The 22,406-nt window shown below is 42.6% G+C and overlaps 1 protein-coding gene across 1 annotated transcript in view; it reads left to right on the top strand.

Annotated features, from left to right (window-relative positions):
• The window catches only part of LOC126355283 (arylsulfatase B-like), a 335,302-nt gene that overhangs the window by 217,732 nt on the left and 95,164 nt on the right, over positions 1–22,406 (top strand). Inside the window, exon 7 of the mRNA XM_050005571.1 lies at positions 9,325–9,454. Coding sequence (XP_049861528.1) covers positions 9,325–9,454 — 130 coding nt within the window. The remainder of the gene's footprint in view (positions 1–9,324; positions 9,455–22,406) is intronic.

Below are 22,406 nucleotides of genomic sequence, written 5' to 3'. Positions count from 1 at the left end.
GTTCTACTAAATGTATCACCAAATACGACGTATTAGCTTCAGAATAACTGGTTCAAACATCGAAACCGTCAGGTTCGGTCTATAAAGCGGAACTGATTCGTGCATCGCATTGTCACACTTCGCAGCATATTCACAAAATCAGCTGAATGTCATACTGCTATTCAAGCTCGATAACGTTTACACAGTCTGACGTCGCAAAAATTGCCGCGGTCCACAACCACATTCAGCTTCACGGCCATTTGAGAAAAGGTGTAGTAATTAACGTATTCTGGTATTTTTTGTTCTTCCAGAGTGGAATTTCTCGTGTTAAGGTTGGCTAGCGTTGCTGGATCTGGATCACGAGGTCCCGGGTTCGATTCCCGGCCGGAGTGGGGATTTTCTCTGCTCCAGGATTGGGTGTTTGTGTTTTCCTCATCATTTCATCGTCATCATCATCATCATTCGTGACAGAGACTACATTGGATTGTGAAGAAATTGAACTGTGTAAGAACTGGGACCTTGTGCGGGCGCAGCACGCCGCTGTGGGCAAGCTGTTCTAGGCGCTTCAGTCCGGAACCACGTGGCTGCTACGGTCGCACGTTCGAATCCTGCCTCGGGCACGGATGTGTGTGATGTCCTTAGGTTAGTTAGGTTTATGTACTTCTATGTCTAGGGGACTGATAACCTCAGACGTTAAATCCCATAGTGCTCAGAGCCATTTGAACCGTTTGTACATTCGCTGATGACAGCGCAGCCGAGCGCCCCAGAAACCAAACATCATCATCATCTCGTGTAAGGTTGTCAATAGTTCTGAATGCTAGTTTTATGGGTGCATTTTTTAATAAATCGTTCATCATGTTTTACAGTTTTCCCATGTATTCTTCTGGTACGTATGTGGCTTTTCGTTTGGTTAGGGTTTCTTTTGTTAATTTTATACACTAAGGTGACTGAAGTCATGGGATACCGATATACATGCATTCAGGTGGAAGTGATATATAGTGCACGAGGTATAAAAGCGCAATTCTTTGACGGAGTTGTCTTTTGTACTCAGGTGATTCATGTGAAAAGGCTTCTGACTGGAATTAACAGACTTTGAACGCGCATTGGTAGTTGGAGTTGGAGTTAGCGGCATGTGACTTTCCACTTTGTAAATGATTAGGGAATTGAGAAAAAGATTGAATAATCAACGAAAGGATAATGTTCTACGAGTCGAGGAGTGGAATGTCAGAAGCTTGAACGTGGTAGGGAAACTAGAAAATCTGAAAAGGGAAATGCTAAGGCTCAATCTAGTTATAGTAGTGGTCAGTGAAGTGAAGTGAAAGGAAGACAAGGATTTCTGGTCAAATGAGTATCGGGTAATATCAACAGCAGCAGAAAATGGTATAACAGGTGTAGTATTCATTATGAATAGAAAGGTAGGGCAGAGGGTGTGTTACTGTGAACAGTTCAGTGACCGGGTTGTTCTAATCAGAATCGACAGCAGACCAACACCGACAACGATAGTTCAGGTATACATGCCGACGTCCCAAGCTGAAGATGAACAGATAGAGAAAGTGTATGAGGATATTGAAAGGGTAATGCAGCGTGTAAAGGGGGACGAAAATCTAATATTCATGGGCGATTGGAATGCAGTTGTAGGGGAAGGAGTAGAAGAAAAGGTTACAGGAGAATATGGGCTTGGGACAAGGAATGAAAGAGGAGAAAGACTAATTGAGTTCTGTAACAAGTTTCAGCTAGTAATAGCGAATACCCTGTTCAAGAATCACAAGAGGAGGAGGTATACTTGGAAAAGGACGGGAGATACGGGAAGATTTCAATTAGATTACATCATGGTCAGACAGAGATTCCGAAATCAGATACTGGATTGTAAGGCGTACCCAGGAGCAGATATAGACTCAGATCACAATATAGTAGTGATGAAGAGTAGGCTGAAGTTCAAGACATTATTCAGGAAGAATCAATACGCAAAGAAGTGGGATACAGAAGTTCTAAGGAATGACGAGATACGTTTGAAGTTCTCTAACGCTATAGATACAGCAATAAGGAATAGCGCAGTAGGCAACACAGTTGAAGAGGAATGGACGTCTCTAAAAAGGGCCATCACAGAAGTTGGGAAGGAAAACATAGGTACAAAGAAGGTAGCTGCGAAGAAACCATGGGTAACACAACAAATACTTCAGTTGATTGATGAAAGGGGGAAGTACAAACATGTTCCGGGAAAATCAGGAATACAGAAATACAAGTCACTGAGGAATGAAATAAATAGGAAGTGCAGGGAAGCTAAGACGAAATGGCTGCAGGAAAAATGTGAAGACATCGGAAAAGATATGATTGTCGGAAGGACAGACTCAGCACACAGTAAAATCAAAACAACCTTTGGTGACATTAAAAGCAACGGTGGTAACATTAAGAGTGCAACGGGAATTCCACTGTTAAATGCAGAGGAGAGAGCAGATAGGTGGAAAGAATACATTGAAAGCCCCTATGAGGGTGAAGATTTGTCTGCTGTGATAGAAGAAGAAACAGAAGTCGATTTAGAAGAGATAGGGGATATAGTATTAGAATCGGAATTTAATAGAACTTTGGAGGACTTACGGTCAAATAAGGCAAAAGGGATAGATAACATTCCATGAGAATTTCTAAAATCATTAGGGGAAGTGGCAACAAAACGACTATTCACGTTGGTGTGTAGAATATATGAGTCTGGCGACATACCATCTGACTTTCGGAAAAGCATCATCCACACAATTCCCAAGACGGCAAGAGCTGACAAGAGCGAGAATTATCGCACTATCAGCCTAACAGCCCATGCATCGAAGCTGCTTACATGAATAATATACAGAAGAAAGGAAAAGAAAATTGAGAATTGCGCTAGGTGACGATCAGTTTAGCTTTAGGAAAAGTAAAGGCACGAGAGAGGCAATTCTGACGTTACGGCTAATAATGGAAGCAAGGCTAAAGAAAAATCAAGACACGTTCATAGGATTTGTCGACCGGCAAAAAGCGTTCGACAATATAAAATGGTGCAAGCTGTTCAAGATTCTGAAAAAAATAGAGGTAAGCTATAGGGAGAGACGGGTCATATACAATATGTACAACAACCAAGAGGGAATAATAAGAGTGGACGATAAAGAATGAAGTGCTCGTATTAAGAAGGGAGTAAGACAAGGCTGTAGCCTTTCGCCCCTACTCTTCAATCTGTACATCGAGGAGGCAATGATGGAAAAAAAAGGTTCAGGAGTGGAATTAAAATACAAGGTGAAAGGATACCAATGATACGATTCGCTGATGACATTGCTATCAAGAGTTAAAGTGAAGAAGAATTAAATGATCTGCTGAACGGAATGAACGGTCTAATGAGTACACAGTATGGTTTGAGAGTAAATCGGAGAAAGACGAAGGTAATGAGAAATAGTAGAAATGAGAACAGCGAGAAACTTAACATCAGGATTGATGGTCACGAAGTCAATGAAGTTAAGGAATTCTGCTACCTAGGCAGTAAAATAACCAATGACGGACGGAGCAAGGAGGAAATCAAAAGCAGACTCGCTATGGCAAAAAAGGCATTTCTGGCCAAGAGAAGTCTACTAATATCAAATAACGGCCTTAATTTCAGGAAGAAATTTCTGAGGATGTACGTCTGGAGTACAGCATTGTGTGGTAGTGAAACATGGACTGTGGGAAAACCGGAACAGAAGAGAATCGAAGCATTTGAGTTGTGGTGCTTTAGACGAATGTTGAAAATTAGGTGGACTGATAAGGTAAGGAATGAGGAGGTTCTACGCAGAATCGGAGAGGAAAGGAATATGTGGAAAACACTGATAAGGAGAAGGGACAAGATAATAGGACATCTGCTAAGACATGAGGGAATGACTTCCATGGTACTAGAGGGAGCTACAGAGGGCAAAAACTGTAGAGGAAGACAGAGGTAGGAATACGTCAAGCAAATAATTGAGGACGTAGGTTGCAAGTGCTACTCTGGGGATGAAGAGGCGAGCACAGGAAAGGAAATCGTGGCGGGCCGCATCAAACCAGTCAGTAGACTGATGACAAAAAAAAAAAAAAAAAAAAAGGGTATTAAATATTCCAAGATCCACAGCGTCAGGAATGTGCCGAGAATACCAAATTTCAGACATTACCTCTGCCGCGGACAATGTAGTGGCCTTCACTTAACACCCGAGAGCAGTGGTGTTTCGGTAAGGTTGTCAGTGCTAATAAACAAGCAACATTGAAAAAACCGCTGAAGTCAGTTCGAGACGTGCGACGAACGTATTCTTTAGCAAAATGCGGCGAAATTTGGCATTAGCGGGCTATGGCAACAGGCGACTGACGCGAATGCCTTTGCTAACAGCACCACATCGTCTGCAGCGCCTCTCCTGGGCTTGTGACCATTTCGGTTGGAGACAAGCCGACTAGAAAATGGTTGCCTGGTTGGATGGGACAAGATTTCAGTTAGTGAGAGCTAATGGTAGAGTTCGAGTGTTGCACAAACCCCACGAAGCCATGTACCTAACAAGTTGCCAACAAGGCACTGTGCGAGCTGTTGGTGATACCATAAAGGTGTTGGCTCCGTATACATAGAATAAAGTGGGTTCGCTTGTCCGTCTGAACTACTTATAGACTGTTTGCAAACATTCATTACCTTCATGTTCCCAAACAACGACGGAAATTTTAAGGATGACAATGCTCCATAACACTCGGCCTCAGTTGTTAGCTGTTGGTTTGAAGAAATTTCTCAACAATTCGAGCCAATGATTTGGCCACCCCGATCGCCCGACGCGGATCGCGTCGAACATTTCGAGAGCGCGGTCCGTGCACAAAATCCTGGACTGGCAGAACTTCTACATCTACATCTGTATGATTACTCTGCAATTTACATTTAAGTGCTTGGCAGAGGGTTCATCGAACCACAATCATACTATCTCTTTACCATTCCACTCCCGAACAGCGCGCGGGAGAAACGAACACCTAAACCTTCCTGTTCGAGGTCTGATTCCTCTTGTATTATTTTGATGATCATTTCTACCTATGTAGGTTGGGCTCAACAAAATATTTTCGCATTCGGAAGAGAAAGTTGGTGACTGAAATTTCGTAAATAGATCTCGCCGCTACGAAAAACATCTTTGCTTTAATGACTTCCATCCCAACTCGCGTATCAAATCTGCCACACTCTCTCCCCTATTACGGGATAATACAAAACGAGCTGCCCTTTTTTGCACCCTTTCGATGTCCTCCGTCAATCCCACCTGTTAAGGATCCCACACCGCGCACCAATATTCTAACAGAGGACGAACGAGTGAAGTGTAAGCTGTCTCTTTAGTGGACTTGTTGCATCTTCTAAGTATCCTGCCAATGAAACGCAACCTTTGGCTCGCCTTCCCGACAATATTATCTATGTGGTCCTTCCAACTGAAGTTGTTCGTAATTTTAACACCCAGGTACTTAGTTGAATTGACAGCCTTGAGAATTGTACTGTTTATCGAGTAATCGAATTCCAACGGATTTCTTTTGGAACTCATGTGGATCATCTCACACTTTTCGTTATTTAGCGTCAACTGCCACCTGCCACACCGTACAGAAATCTTTTCTAAATCGCTTTGTAACTGACACTGTTCTTCGGATGGCCTTACTAGGCGGTAAATTACAGCATCATCTGCGAACAACATAAGAGAACTACTCAGATTGTCACCCAGGTCATTTATATAAGGAACAGCACACGTCCCAGGACGCTTCCCTGGGGAACACCTGATATCACTTCAGTTTCACTCGATGATTTTCCGTCTATTACTACGAACTGCGACCTTTCTGACAGGAAATCACGAATCCAGTCGCAGAACTGAGACGATAGCCCATAGGCCCGCAGCTTGATTATAAGTCGCTTGTGAGGAACGTTGTCAAAAGCTTTCCGGAAATCTAGAAATACGGAATCAACTTGAGATCCCCTGTCGATAGCGGCCATTACTCCTTGCGAATAAAGAGCTAGCTGCGTTGCACAAGAACGATGTTTTCTGAAACCATGCTGATTACATATCGTAATGATGGACAGCTTCAGAGGTGGCATGGCTCATTACTTCTGCAGCGTACTTCCAACGCCTTGTTGAGTCCGTGACACATTGAAGATGTGAGCGTGCCACAACATATCGAAGCAGCGGTGCTTGTTAGAAACCCGGACAGAGAAAACAGGACGGTATCGAAACGCAATGTTGTGGATACAACATCGCAGAAATAATGTATGAGTTCGGAGATCTTGCTACTGAGGAAAAGGAAGAGGACTAAAATCTGGTGGCATTTTTGATGGGTATGGAGACGAAATTGGTGGAAAAAATTGACCACTGCTCAGATACATCAGATGCGAGAGGAACACGAGTCATGGGCAAATAAACTCTAGGAAAATCAACGTAAAGCTGGGTGTTGTGACCGAGCGGCTCTAGGCGCTTCAGTCTGGAACCGCGCGACCGCTACTGTCGCAGGTTCGAATCCTTCCTCGGGCATGGATGTTTGTAATGACCTTAGGTTAGTTATGTTTAAGTAGTTCTAAGTTCTAAATAACTGATGACCTCATGTGTTAAGTCCCATAGTGCTCAGAGCCATTTTTTGAACCAACGTAAAGTAAACACGAAAGCAATGGAAGGCTTAAATATTACACATGATGCTAAGAAGACGACAGAGAGCGCCAAGACAGTAGCACGTTTCGCAAGACGTGTTGCAGCTGAAGCAGCGAAAACGAGTAAGCGCACTAATGGCTCTGAGCAGTATGGGACTTAACTTATGAGGTCATCAGTCCCCTAAAACTTAGAACTACTGAAACCTAACTAGTCTAAGGAATTCACACACATCAATGCCCGAGGCAGGAATCCAACCTGCGACGGTAGCGGTCGCGCAGTTCCGGACTGTACCGCCTAGAACCGCTCTGCCATTGCGGCTGGCGTAAACGCACAGAACAGCAAGGACGAGAGGCGGTGATCAGTTTGAACACGAAGGTCGAAAGCATGGAAAACCGGCAAAATGACGCGGAGAAGCGCATCGAGACGAAAATACGTGAAGCCATGGATTATCATGCGACAGCGGCCATAGACAAATTAGTCTGAGCTGCGCAAATAAGGAACTGGTTCGGAGGTAACAACTGCAACCCCAGTACATCGGGCAAAAGGAGAACCGACACGATATTAGGATGTATCCCATCACCTTATGGTATTACGATGTATTGGTTGGTATTTGAGTTTTGTATTTTTGGGTAAAATTTTCTTTGGAGGCTATGTATTGGACTGTAGATATTTTTTTTGTATTACTGGTTGTTCTGGCAACACTGAACCAAAATTGTATAACAATTCCACTAAAAGCCGTGTAGCAAGGTGAAGTAATATTAATAAAACATTAAAAATTTGAGTCCCGAAGTGACTTGCAAATAGAATTGATTTTTTTATTAAGTTGTTGATTCTAGTCGACCTTCCTGATAACAATGGACCGATGCATATCAGTCCATACATATGATTTTTTCCATATTGCGCCTATTAGTAAAAAGCCAGTTGGTTATATATTTTCTTTTTTGCACAATGTAACTCGAATCCTATTGCTTCATCTTAGGTTGCTATGTGAAGTAGTTACATGCTGCAGTTGTGTATACATTGTGAACGTATAATGTAAGTTTATAACTACGGTCACTGTACGGCTTTACAAGTAAAAGAGTTAGAGGATATTGTACTATATCTTGAGGTACTGCACAACATTATGAATATGGGCTGGACCATGCAAGAGTAATGGAGATATTGTATCGACCCAGCAAGGTAGCGCAATGACTGACACACTGGAACCGTATTCTGGAAGACACCGGTTCGAAACCACGCCGGATCATTCAGATACGTATTTGTCACGATTTCTCTAAACCACTGAACGCGAATGGCCATATTGTTTCCTTGTAGGGCACAGCCTAGTTTCCACCCCAGTCCTAGCTTCTCCTTCTACCCTAACAACCTCGTCGCCATAGGAGATTACACCTTTATATTTCTTCCATCTCTCTATCGCCGGATTCCATTTTTGCCTTTTGTTATAGGAAAAAGTGGCAGAATGGCGTAAGATGATATGAAGCTGTCACCATTTTATTCTTAACTATGGTTATGACTCCCCCCTATAAATGAAATTACTGTCTACACTATACTAGCCCCATTGGTACTGAGACTACAGTCCGTGTAGGAGTTGTACTTGGACATTTTAAGTGTGAGAACAAAATCGATAATTTTTTTTTAATTTGCGCCGACCTGGTGTATTCACTCCAGGTAGTTGCCCCAGTGCAAGATAAGGAGAGCAGTCTGGTTTCCATCACGTATTACTATTGGTTCAAGTCCATTGCTGCTATATGGGACGCCGATCTTTAGAGTCAGACTATTAGCAGTCGAGATTTCAAATTGGTTGCCTATTATTTTATTCGCGAAGTTAGCATAAGAAAAACATAATCGTTATTAAGTCGTGTGTTCCGATCGATAAACGATCTTGCAAATTCACATCCACACGTGAAAACAATCCATTAATGTAATTCATACGCTTTTCATACACTAATGAGTATCAGATAAAAATTTTCCCATTATGTAACTAGTCTGCATCGGTCACAGAATCACAGCAGGAAACACATTCCTTCAGATTTATAGGGAAATCTGAACTCTAACTGCCTAGCCTACCAATAATCATCTGTGCCGACTGCCGGCAAGCCTTGAACTCTGCTAACTGCCAGCGCAGATCTGTCCCACGAGGGTCCATTCATAGCAACACTACAATGGAGCTATTCAATACTTTCCTTTGCTGTTAAATTTTACTGTGAGATAATTTGTTAGTTGTGGCCTGTTTCCTAATTCCTGCACTGAGATGTAAGATACCCTATATACTTACAAAAATTCCTGTTTTACGTTCTGTTTACCAAATAAGAAGTAACGGTACTTTTCATGGTCGCACTCGCCAGTAAACACTTTCCCATGTTTTGGCTGTCTGCTGCAGTGCTTAGAATGCTTGAGTGATACTAAGGCAATGAGGATACACGAGCCATAATTGTTACAGACTGTCTCCTGTAGACAAAGAGACATTACGTCTAGCTCTAGTCCACTTCACTGCAATAGATTTCAGCACTCTTGTTTTGTTCACTGTGACACTTCTTGACGGTAATAAATCACTGTCTACGGATTAGCCGACAGACCGGGCTGAAAGTCTGGTTGCATTGCACGTGTGAATTGGTTCTTAAGCACGGTGAAGACCAACGTGTGACTTTTGTTCTCGGACCTAATGTGACTGTTGTTGAATTTCCATACGTCCACACTCTGCCTTTGCTGCTTTTTTCAGTGTGCTGCGTGTTTTTTGCAGATGAAGGGCACACCCTGGGAAGGCGGCGTGCGCAGCGTCGCCGCAGTCTGGAGTCCGAGGTTGAAGCCCAGGGTATCACACCAACTGATGCACATCACGGACTGGATGCCCACTCTGTACTCGGCCGCTGGTGAGTACAGCGAGCTGTTCACAAGGTAGTGTTGAAGATGATCTGAAAATCATGATACCCTGTGGAGAGTTTCTTGGTACTTCTACTGCAGCCGTGCTAGGTCTCGGCAGTTGTTGGTGCTCTCTGCCTAGCTCAGTTAAGACTTTAACACAGAAATCCTAGACGAGCAGATGCAGTGCTCGCTATACATTAATTAATCACAATCTCCGAAGCATGGGCGCCTGTATTGCAACCTAAATACAGTCACACTGAGACAATAAATTAGATATCTAAGTAGCTAACTATGTTTGTTATTTAGAGCTCGTCTAGTTAGGATTAGCTGTCGGACAATTCGGTTTATAATTGAAAAGCAAGAATTCTCTGAACAATATCGGTTTGTTGTGAACGAAATGAACCAAAGAACACTACTTTTAAGCAGTTACTGTCGTGAGGATATCACATTTCTCTGAAAATTAACGGTAAGCTGTGGCTTCCTAGAAGCTTAATTGTATATCAATGTAGCCCTAACACATTAGAAGATACGTCAAATATAACTGGAAGACTACTTGGGAATCACAGCAAATTTTTGTAATGTGCACTGCTCGCAAATGCAGAAGTAATCAGGTGCAAGACTCGCAAAATAAGACAGGTAATCATGCAGCCCAAGCTGCATTGCAAATCCTGAAAATTGTGATCTGCTCAGATATCGGACAGCACTAATTTTGAAATGGGGATCTTACTTAAAACTCAGCGAACGTACGCCACAACGCACAATTTAGCACCCGATGGAAAGTGAATTAGTTGGTAAACGAGAAGAGGTGCCATAGACGTCAAGACGGGTCCAGAAGTACTCTTCTCAACAGGTGACGAAACGGAATCGTCGTCTCTTCCTGTCACTCTACCTCTCGAAAAATTAAATTTGTGGGTTTGGATATCCAGGCACTGACACAGTGATAAGCGAGAATTTCGCTTCCTTCTCCAGAAAATCTACCATTCTTGGGTCACTGAAAGCATTTTAGTATGCACAAGGTTGACTCTTGGCCTGGTTCCGCTCGTTAGTCCAGCCTTTCGCGTCGAAGCACGGTGGCGGAAATGAAGTACAACTAGATTTTGGAGGTAGGGCAAGGAATTTTCCCACAGTAGGCCATCGGAGCAATATTCTTCTGCGGAAAGCAGCACCCGTGGATCCGGCCTCCTTCCAACAAGCCTCTGTGACAGACCTTTAGTGGTCCAGCCGGAATGACTACATGGTCACTCAGCCTGCTCGCTTTCCACCTAGGCAGACTGAAACCTTCCTCCGTAGCTAGCCACTCTTGTGCTTTCCTCAAGCATTATCAAAAAAAGAGCATATAAGAAGGTAAAAATCGCATATCGACATGTATCAAAATGGGAACTGAACGTCGTATGGATTGCAGACATAATGAATCTAAGCAGAACAAGTTCACTAATGTGACTCTACGCAGAGTATACGAAAGAAGTTGACCCTCTCCTAGAAACATTGTACTGTAGATCTCTCGAGGATCGAGACCTTCCTAGCGACTGGAACACTGCTAAGGTCATTTCCGTTTTCAAGAAGGGTCCTCGCACATACGTACAAAATTATAAATCTAGTCGCTGACGTCAGTCTGTTATAGAATTCAGGAATATTTTTTACGCTATCTTATTACGAAATTTCTAGAAACCGAATATCTCCTATGCAGAACAAGAATTGCAAAACAAGGATCACGTGACACCCATTCCGATCTGTTCGTCCACTAGACCCAGAAAGAAGTGAGTACTGCCACCCAGATTGATACCGTGCTCCCTGACTTCTGGAAAACAGTTCAGTAGACTTCCAACATGTCACCTGATGAGCAATATTCGTGCATACAGGGAACCAGGAAAAATGTGTCACTTAAATGGAGGGTTTCTAGGAAACTGATTGCAGCAAGGCATTAGTAAGAGAGAAAAATCATCCGTGTGCACCACACGTGTTCCATGACTGCTATTTTTCACAATATACAGTAACGCTCAACAGTACCTTGTAGTTGAACTACATCTACATCTACGTGCATACTCCGCAAGCCACCTGACGGTGTGTGACGGAGGGCACCCTGCGTACCTCTATCGGTTCTCCCTTCTAATCCAGTCTCGTATTGTTAGTGGAAAGAAGGATTGTCGGTATGATTCTGTGTGGGCTCTAATCTCTCTGATTTTATCCTCATGGTCTCTTCGCGAGATATACGTAGGAGGGAGCAATATACTGCGTGACTCTTCGGTGAAGGTATGTTCTCGAAACTTTAACAAAAGCTCGTACCGAGCTACTGAACCTCTGTCCTGCAGAGTCGTCCACTGGAGTTTATCTATCATCTCCGTAACGCTTTCGCGATTACTAAATGATCCTGTAACGAAGCGCGCTGCTCTCCGTTGGATCTTCTCTATCTCTTCTATCAACCCTATCTGGTACGGATCCCACACTGCTGAGCAGTATTCAAGCAGTGGGCGAACAAGCGTACTGTAACCTACTTCCTTTGTTTTCGGATTGCATTTCCTTACGATTCTTTCAATAAATCTCAGTCTGGCATCTGCTTTACCGACGATCAACTTTAAATGATCATTTCATTTTAAATCACTCCTAATGCCTACTCCCAGATAATTTATGGAATTAACTGCTTCCAGTTGCTGACCTGCTATTTTGTAGCTAAATGATAAGGGATCTACCTTTCTACGTATTCGCAGCACATTACACTAGTCTACATTGAGATTCAATTGCCATTCTCTGCACCACGCGTCAATTCGCTGCAGATCCTCCAGCTTTTCAGTACAATTTTCTATTGTTACAACCTCTCGATACACCACAGCATCATCCGCAAAAAGCCTCAGTGAACTTCCGATGTCATCCACCTGGTCATTTACGTATACTGTGAATAGCAACGGTCCTATGAAACTCCCCTGCGGCACACCTGAAATCACTCTTACTTCGGAAGACTTCTCTCCATTGAGAATGACAAGCTGCGTTCTGTTATCTAGGAACTCCTCAATCCAATCACACAATTGGTCTGAGAGTCCATATGCTCTTACTTTGTTCATTAAACGACTATGGGGAACTCTAACGAACGTCTTGCGGAAGTCGAGAAACACAGCATCTACCTGTGAACCCGTGTCTATGGCCCTCTGAGTCTCGCGGACGAATAGCGCGAGCTGGGTTTCACACGACCGTCTTTTTCGAAACCCATGCTGATTCCTACAGACTAGATTTCTAGTCTCCAGAAAAGTCATTATACTCGAACATAACACGTGTTCCAAAATTCTACAACTGATCGACGTTAGAGATATAGGTCTATAGTTCTGCACATCTGTTCGACATCCCTTCTTGAAAACGGGGATGACCTGTGCCCTTTTCCAATCCTTTGGAACGCTACGCTCTTCTAGAGACCTACGGTACACCGCTGCAAGAAGGGGGGCAAGTTCCTTCGCGTACTCTGTGTAAAATCGAATTGGTATCCCGTCAGGTCCAGCGACCTTTCCTCTTTTGAGCGATTTTAGTTGTTTCTACGAGCTTGGTAGACGTCTTTATCTATACTCGGAATGGTAACGAACCGATGGTTGAGACTAAGCAGGCCGTTGTGGCCGCGTGGTTCTAGGCGCTTCAGTCCGGAACCACGCAACTGCTACGGTCACAGGTTCGAATCCTGCCTTTGGCATGGATGTGTGTGCTGTCCATAGGTTAGTTATGTTTAAGTAGTTCTAAGTCTAGGAGACTGATGACCTCAGATGTTAAGTCCCATAGTGCTTACAGCCAATTGAACCATTTGTTGAGACTAAATACTGTTTGGCCTTTCCGCGGCTATATGTATTCATCGCTGAGTGCAGGTAACCATGGATTTTAGGCGTAAAAAGTGTTTCCAGAGGGTTCATAAGTATTTTGTGGAATGGGAAGACTACAACAAACTTAACTACATAAAGCAAATCTAGTTAAAATACTTTTATCTACCTACAGGTTCGCCTTAAACTAAAGAATATTCTTTCGTTTTCAGACGAGCTGACGTAACACCACTCAGTCAAGGCCAAACTCATTCTTTCGCTGCGAAGGCGTTTGACATGTCACTACAGTTTGTGCGTGTTGGTCCTTGCTTCAGAAAAGAAGGGGAACGATAGACAACAATGCACAAGGTGGTCGCCCCCGAAACACCACCGAAAACGAAGATAGGGTAACCCGAGGGCAATCGATGGCTGATCCCAGAAAATCTGCCCGGACGATACGTGACGATGTACAGGCTAAACACGGGGTGAGGGTCCACGTTTCGACAGTTAAACGTCGCTTAGTAGCTGTAGATCTAGATGGCAGGCGAATTTCTCCTAAACCTTCGAAAAGTGCGAGAAATAGGAAGGCCAGGGTACAGTTCGTTATAAATTAAGCGTGATGGACCACGGAAGAGCGGTCAAAAATTCTATCGAGTGATGAAAGCAGGTTTAATCTCTTCTGCTCGCGCAGGATACAGCCACTCGACGGCTGAAAAACAAGAGGAATGTCAGAAAAGTACCAACCCTGAAGTACCACAGTTTAGGACTGTTTATCAAGAAATGGTGTACGTCCTTTCGTCGAAATCCGTAGGGTAGTGTATAGCTCCAAGTAAGGTGAAATGTTAACAGATCGTATGATGCCTCGTAATTGGCGATTCCAGCATAACAACGATCAGGAGCACACGTTTGGCCAAGTGAAAACAATTATCAATCAGCACGAAACGGACGTTTAAGAATGGCAAAGCCGAAGTCCAGACTTAAGCCCCATAGATCATCTTTGGATTGAGCTAGATTGACGTGTTTGCCAACCAAACTGCACCAAGATGGAAGCATTCTGCAGAGAATTGTGTGAGCAATGGAAGAAGATACCTCAAGCGCGATTAGCCACACTTGTAGATTCTATGCCATCCAGATGTGATGCAGTAATACAAACAAAGAGTTATGAAACCAGGTATTGAACCAAGAACATCAGGAATCAATCCTTGATTGTTTTCTTTTTCTTATTAGTTTAAACAAAGTAATTTTGAGCCTATGAATTTTTTTAATTTATTAATTTGTTAATACATGCAAGGAAATGGAGAGCACATTATAAAAATTTGGTAATTAAATATTTTCGTTTAAATTTTCTCCTATAGAATTAGTTTTCAGAAAGCTCTACCATTACAAAATACTTTTGAGCGATATTGCACATAACGCTGATAATGAATAACATCGAAAGTTCCATGAGGTTGTAATATAGTGAAAATTCACGACTCCATAAAATTGTAGTGCAAGCCAGGAAGAGCTGCAGAGGATTTATGTCGTGTCATCTATCTGTATACTGGATATAGTGACACTCCGAATATTCTTTCTGTATGTCAGTTTAAGTATCAGTGTTTCAAAATTACTTTGACTCTCGTCATAGAGTAATTACGGCACAAGAAAGGCTTACGGAACTCAAACTGGGCTGTCGTCTTCTGATTCAATAAACATAAAGTCTCAAAAATTGGAACAACCTTGGTAGAAGCAGTTCCATTGACTTTCCTTGCAAATAGCCAGGTATTGGTGTAAGTGGATACTTTATTCCAAATGTCGTTCACAGCCAAGTACCTGATCATTATTTGACAGCCAAGTCCTTGATTGTTATCACGTTTCTCAATTGCGTGCGCTATAGCAAGCCTGAGATTATGCAAAAAATAACTACATAAACCCCATGCAAATGAACAGTTGGAACTCGTATCTCGCATTCGTTACTGAGTTTTTAATTGATTGGCGACTCCATGGAGAGTTTTTAATTACCATTTCGTTAGTTCGTGAAACGTTTCTTTGCTCGCACGTTTAATTCTCCGCACCCGGTTTGTGCCTGATTCGGTCTGGGTCGGTAATTTTCCAGTACCTCCAGCTCAGTCGAACGGACGGAAACGTTTCGTTACTTTCCTTCTGTTCAGCAAGGTGTCGGTGCCAGCTCGGTAGTTTTTGCAATTCCTTCAGTTTCTTATTCTCAGCACCCCAAATCAGTAATGACATTAAGTACAGGAAACATTTTCAAGTTTCCTTTCCCAAATGCATTTCGGTCCGCATTGGATCGAGTGGGCGGTATGCGCAAAACTACAATTCCTTACTCCCGCGTTCCTTTCTTTCGTCCTGTCAATTCAAACGTCACGTGCGAACAACAGGGGCGTGAATCATTTTTGCGGTAACTGTGTGTCTCCAACACGAATTTCTTCCAACTAACTACGTATCTTACGAAGTATTCAATTCTACTGTAAAATTAAATAGTAACCTTCGGCGAGTGGAGAAATCAGTTGTGTTTTACAGCAATTGTAATGATAATTCAGTACATTTTTTATGTACAGGAAAGAGTACTTGATGTCGACAGCCATACTGGGTGTCATGAGGGTCTACAACAGAATTAAAGAAATATTTATAAGAAATGATGTCTAGTAAAGAAAGTAAAGTTTAACGAATATTTTATGACGAACAAGTATCTCTACAATACTGAATACATTAGGTATAAAATTTAATAGTTTCTCTTACAGCACTGGCAGTAAGTGACGTGACGAACATGCAATTAATAGTATAACGAACTGGCGAGGAAAACTTTGTACCATCCATATTTGCGCTGATGGCAGTCATGGATTTAAACACCTCCACAATGATGTGATAGAGTGTAGTACGGCCTCCTCCCTGGTGTCACATAGTGTTGATCACTGATGAACTCAATGTAACACGACGTGGTTCCATACAATGTAGTATATAGGGATTAATGTGTATAAGTGAAGATATTTTTATATGTGGTAAATTAGGATGTACAAACAATAGTATGTTGCTTCCTTATTCTCTGCTCAGAACAGTCTTCCCACAGACACGTCACTCTAACTGAACAAACAGATGTTTTCTGCATGGTCGTAATTGCACTATTAAGTGGACTAGCCTGTCAGTAAAGAGTAACCGTTCTGCGTTCCCATGTCCACACATCAACAGCTGACTGCCACTCAGGGCGAAATAAGTGTAAATGGCTTGTTCTTGCCACATGCACTTGGAGGAAGTAACCGACCTAATAACATAGTACCCCTAATAGCTATAATTATTAGTCTGAAAATGACGTACACATTGCTGTCACGTTGTTCAGTACATCATCCTCAGTCACCAATAGAATGTCTCTGGGCTTATACTTGTTACGCCTTGTACGGTGCATATTCGGAAAGTAGGGCTCAATTAAGATCGAAATGGAAACCACTGTGAAAATCTGATGAAACTTTGCACAGATGTGTCGGACAGTGCCTTTAGTGTACCTGTCGATCGATTCAATTCGCTTTTTTTTTAATCCAGAGCGCAAAGTTATCACGTAGAAATGCCTAACACAACAAGTATGAGGATCTTGTGGGAGATTTCGCCTGAAGCTATGCAGCCCATATAACATTAACGTCATGCATTCCTTTCTTCAAGCCAATTTTCAGCCTCATTCTACAGGGGAAATGAAGACGCTGCTGCAGCGTATTCGTTGGGATGTTATCTCCCATAATACAGCCCTTAATTGGCCCACATGAACCGCTGGCTGCGATGACAAAATTTTGGCACAAATAACGAAAGGCCGACGAGCGCAGGGAATTTGCGGGCAGCATAGGCGGCTGCTTTCTGCGACGTGGGTACTGGTGAGTTTGTACAACGACACGACAAATGCCTATGTCGAAGCGGCGACCATTTAGAGAGGTAGCTGGAAGGTGTGGCTAATTGTTGCAAATAAAAAATTTGTGATTTCACTGCCTATTGAACCTTACTTTCTGAAGAGCCCTCATATACTGTGGAAAACGTACTTTATACAAGTAATAGAAATTATTGATTTTTGAAAAGAAAAATTATTTACTCCATTACTCGTTCTCATAAGTGATACCTCAATGAAAATAGTCACCATTAGACATTATGCACTAATGCCAAGCTCTTTTTCGAATATCCAAAACACTTGTTGAAATCAGTCTTTGCGAAAGCTATCACCTTTCAGCGACACGATTTTAATCGCATCTATGGTTGTCACACAACGGTCTTTTAAGGTTTTCTCTATTTTTTGAAAGAGAAAAGAATCACACAGGGCCATGCCTGGCGAATCTGGAGGCCAGGACATGATTGCGTTATTGTCTTCACCCTAACATTAAGAACAAAAAACGAAATGTGTGGAGGAGCATTACCTTGTTGCAAAAAGCTGTAGAACCCTTTATTCATCGTTCGACCATGTAGCAAGAACTAATGGTCTATTCTGCCGTAAAAACACAGAGAGCATGACGTACATGTTTGAGCGAACCTGTGTGGATTTTTGGTCGCAGCGAACCAGAATTCACACATAATTTCGACATCGTATCCGTAAACTCATGTTTCATCATCCGTTTATGACATTTTTCGTTATTGGCTTCATCTAGCGACTCCTCAGCAACATGTCCTATACGCCAATTTTGTTCTAAATTCATCAATTTCGAACAAATTTTTCGGTCACGCTTTTCCTATTCAAAACATCAGAAAAAACTTCATGGCGTGAGCCAGTTGATATGCCGTCTTCATCATCATATAATTCTCTGTGAGTCGTCTGTTGTCATACACTCTGTTTACAATAATTTTTTTTCGTGGCAGTCGTCCGCAGCAAGCACAGAAAGAACTTGTTTCCTGCTGCAGCAATTATTTATTTTGTCCCAGACATGTTTCGCCTTTTTCTTAGTCTAAGGCATACTCAGTGGGATCTAGAAAGATATATTTTCGTTATTTTTATATAAGCAGAAAGTTCACGTCGTGTTTTTTGTGTAAATTACGCCTCTGGGAAAAATCAATTACAGTTGCAGCAATAAAAGGTGGTTTCATTTATAAAACAAAAAACTCTTTTTATACATTTCTCATTATTTTCGGTAGAAGATGTGCTTCTTTCTGCTATACGAAATTTCATTTTCACAACATTAAGGAAATGTATTTTCAGTTCGACAGGCCACTGTATTTGCTCAGGGAATAAAGTATCGAAAGCCATTTCAAGGTTATCTGATTTTCACATTGCTTTATTTTCAAAAGTGATGAGTTCTTTGTCTATTTTTTTCTTTTTTTACTGCGCTTTGAGGATGGTCTGGTACATTGTTATTTTTGTCCACCTGGATGGTAACTCACGTCTTGTTATGTATAACTCCTAGCCATCTTCGCCCAGCTTGAATTCTTGTTACGATCTCTTCTGCTATAAAGTTCTGTTGGTCGATGTTGACACCGAAGTCGGTCAATATGTCAGTCTTCTGCATTTCTAGGTTCCTGACTGTTAGATGGCTTGGTCCTAACTGAGCTCTTCTGCATATCACCATTACCTTTGTTTTAACTTCCTTTATACTTAAACCTGTTTTCTTAGCTCCTTCCATCAGTAAAGTTCCAATTTTGTCGAGGTCTTCATGCTCTTTCCTATCACCACACTACTATCTCCGAAAGCCAAGAACATTTATCGTTTTCCCTATGGTGACTCCTGAACATTCTTGTGTTACTCTCCTCAGGGTGTTGTTGAGTGGCAAATTGAAGAGAGTTGGTGCTGTAGCCTAGTATCACCCTGTCTCATTACTGTTTTTACCTTATATGTTTGTGAGAACCCCACCTGTACTTTCACTATGCATTTTGATTCTATCACACACATTTTAGTTAGCCTTATTATCTTGATCGATATCCCACACTTTGACATTATTCTCCACATCGTATCTCTCAATAAGCTGTCATTTTCCGTTGTTATAGAAAAATTAATGTAAAATTTTATGTTCCATTTCCATACAAAATAAATTTTCGCCCATGCTACCAAAACAGATTTAACTGTCTCGTGACAGCTGTCAACAGACTAAGCATTTGATACGGCTAGGACTCTACGATTACAAATGGAAAATCTTGTAGAAGCCGACATCGGGGAAGATCAAATTGGATTCCGTACAAATATTGTAACACGCCAGGCAATACTGATCCTACGACTAATCTTAGAAGCTAGATTAAGAAAAGGCAAACCTACGTTTCTAGCATTTCTAGACTTAGAGAAAGCTTTTGACAATGTTGACTGCAATACTCTTTCAAATTCTGAAGGTAGCAAGGGTGAAATACAGGGAGCGAAAGGTTATAAGAGTCGAGAGACATGAAAGGGAAGCAGTGGTTGTAGTCTATCCCAGATGTTATTAATCTGTATATTGAGCAAGCAGTAAAGGAAAGAAAAGAAAAATTCGGAGTAGGTATTAAAATCCATGGAGAAGAAATAAAAAGATAAAGGTTCGCCGATGACATTGTAATTCTGTCAGAGACAGCAAAGGACTTGGAAGAGCAGTTGAACGGAATGGACAGTGTCTTGAAAGGAGGATATAAGATGAACATCAACAAAAGCAAAACGTGGATAATGGAATGTAGTCGAATTAAGTCGGGTGATGCTGATGAAATTGGATTAGGAAATGAGACACTTAAAGTAGTAAAGGAGTTTTGCTATTTGGAGAGCAGAATAACTGATGATTGTCGAAGTAGAGAGGATATAAAATGTAGACTGGCAATGGCAAGTAAAGCGTTTCTGAGTAAGAGTACATTGATAACATCGAGTATAGATTTAAGTGTTAGGAAGTCTTTTCTGATAGTATTTGTATGGAGTGTAGCATGTATGGAAGTCAAACGTGGACGATAAATAGTTTGGACAATAAGAGAACTGAAGGTTTAGAAATGCTGTGCTACAGAAGAATGCTGAAGATTAGATGGGTAGATCACTTAACTAATGAAGAGGTATTGAACAGAATTGGGGAGGAGAGGAGTTTGTGGCACAACTTGGCTAGAAGAAGGAATCGGTTGGTAGGATATGTTCTGAGGCATCAAGGGATCACCAATTTAGTACTGGAGGGCAGCGTGGAGAGTAAAAATCGTACAGGGAAACCAAGAGATGAATACACTTAGCAGATTCAGAAGAATGTAGGCTGCAGTAGGTACTGGGAGATGAATCAGCTTGTACAGGATAGAGTAGCATGGAGAGCTGCATCAAACCAGTCTCAGGACTGAAGACCTCAACAACAACACTCTACAGGTACTTCTCAGACATATTTACCAATACAACGAAAATTTCCTTACATCTGGGGAATACAATACGAGAAACTTCAAAATTCCCATTGCTTTTTAATACACCTGCTATAGTTATGGAGTAGGAAACCGAGAACGAGGGAGGGCAGAACCTTGGTCGAGAGGAGCCTGTTGGAGGTGGGCGGAAGTGCAGCCACCTGACAATTGCCCGCAATTAGGGCTGCTTTCCCGGAATGACGTCAGAGCACCGTGGGAGGTACAGTGGGGGCCCGGTTGGCCCCACCGGACGCCGGTGCCAGCTCTGATAGGTCTGTCTGCGCTTTATGACGCAGTATCCTCTTCTCCAGCAGGCGGCGGCTGGCCCCGTCCTGCCGAGCGCCTCCAGGGCGAAACCGCATGGGTGCCAGCGCTCTGAGACTGTTCTAGGGTATACGCTAAGCGCAAATTGAGACGCGTACAGCATGTGTGACGTGACACGACAATAGAGCGCGAGGCGCACGTTTCGCAAAAGTCGCGCTGGTCCAACGCGTATTGCGACGCGTACACATACAATCGTACCAGTAAGTATTGGCACAGTTACATTTTAGTGGTTGTAGGTTAAACGAAACAAATATTTCAGAACAGAACCCAGACACGTGGCACGTTACGTTATATAGGTTACAAATATATCCAAATCATCTGTTCGTAAAGTAACACACAATGTTATGAAAATAAACATCGCTCTTCTGCATCCAAAAAAGTATTGGCACAAACGTATGAATGGGACAGTGTGGTCGTTTTCTTAATTTATGTTCACCTTCTAATAGCTGGTGTGCATCCCTTTTGCATCTGGAGCAGTACATAAACGCCAAAGAATGGTTTGTATTAAATTCCTGGTGATATCAGGTAATTTTCGACCATTCCTCCAGGAGCACTTTCTCCAAGTCGTTTTTACCGGACGGACGCCTTTTTCTGACTTGTGTGTCAAGATGAGCCCACAGGTTCTCAATGGAGTTTAAACAAATGGTTCAAATGGCTCTGATCACTATGCGGCTTAGAATGAGATTTTCACTCTGCAGCGGAGTGTGCGCTGATATGAAACTTCCTGGCAGATTAAAACTGTGTGCAGGACAGAGACTGAACTCGGGACCTTTCTCTTTCGCGGGCAAGTGCTCTACCAACTGAGCTACCCAAGTACGGCTCACGCTCCGTCCTCTCAGCTTTACTTCTGCCAGACCTCGTCTCCTATCTTCCAAACTCTCATTCTGGAAACATCCTCGAGGCTGTGGCTAAGCCATGTCTCCACAATATCCTTTCTTTCAGGAGTGCTAGTTCTGTAAGGTTCGCAGAAGAGCTTCTGTAAAATTTGGAAGGTAGGAGACGAGGTGCTGGCAGAAGTAAAACTGTGAGGACGGGCCGTGAGTCATGCTTGGGTAGCTCAGTTGGTAGAGCTCTTGCCCGCGAAAGGCAAAGGTCCTGAGTTCGAGTCTCGGTCCGGCTCACAGTTTTAATCTGCCAGGAACTTTCACTATGGTACTTAACTTCTGAGGTCATCAGTTCCCTAGAACTCAGAATTACTTAAACCTAACTAACCTAAAGTCATCACACACCTCCATGCCCGAGGCAGGATTCGAAGCTGCGTCGTAGCGGTCGCGCGGTTCCAGACTGTAGCGCCTGTGGCAATGTTGTTGAAATCAGGGCTCTGAGGTGGTGTTAGAACCCTTCTGAGGGCACTGTACAGTAACCACTCCTGGGTTTTCATGGCTGTGTGCTTTGGGTCGTTGTCTTCTTGGAAATGAAACACCCCAGTAAGGCCCAATGTCTGTGCACTAGTATGTAAATTACCTCGCAACACGTCGATGTATCTCATATGATCCATTGTACCGTGGATTAGAGCTAGATTTCCAACGCCGGATACCGCCGTAGAGTCCCAGACCATGATATCGCCCCCAACGTGTTTGACTGTAGGATA

This window comes from Schistocerca gregaria, chromosome 3 (assembly GCF_023897955.1).
Source record: "Schistocerca gregaria isolate iqSchGreg1 chromosome 3, iqSchGreg1.2, whole genome shotgun sequence".
Lineage (NCBI taxonomy): Eukaryota > Metazoa > Arthropoda > Insecta > Orthoptera > Acrididae > Schistocerca > Schistocerca gregaria.
This window is presented reverse-complemented; position numbering and strand designations above follow the sequence as displayed.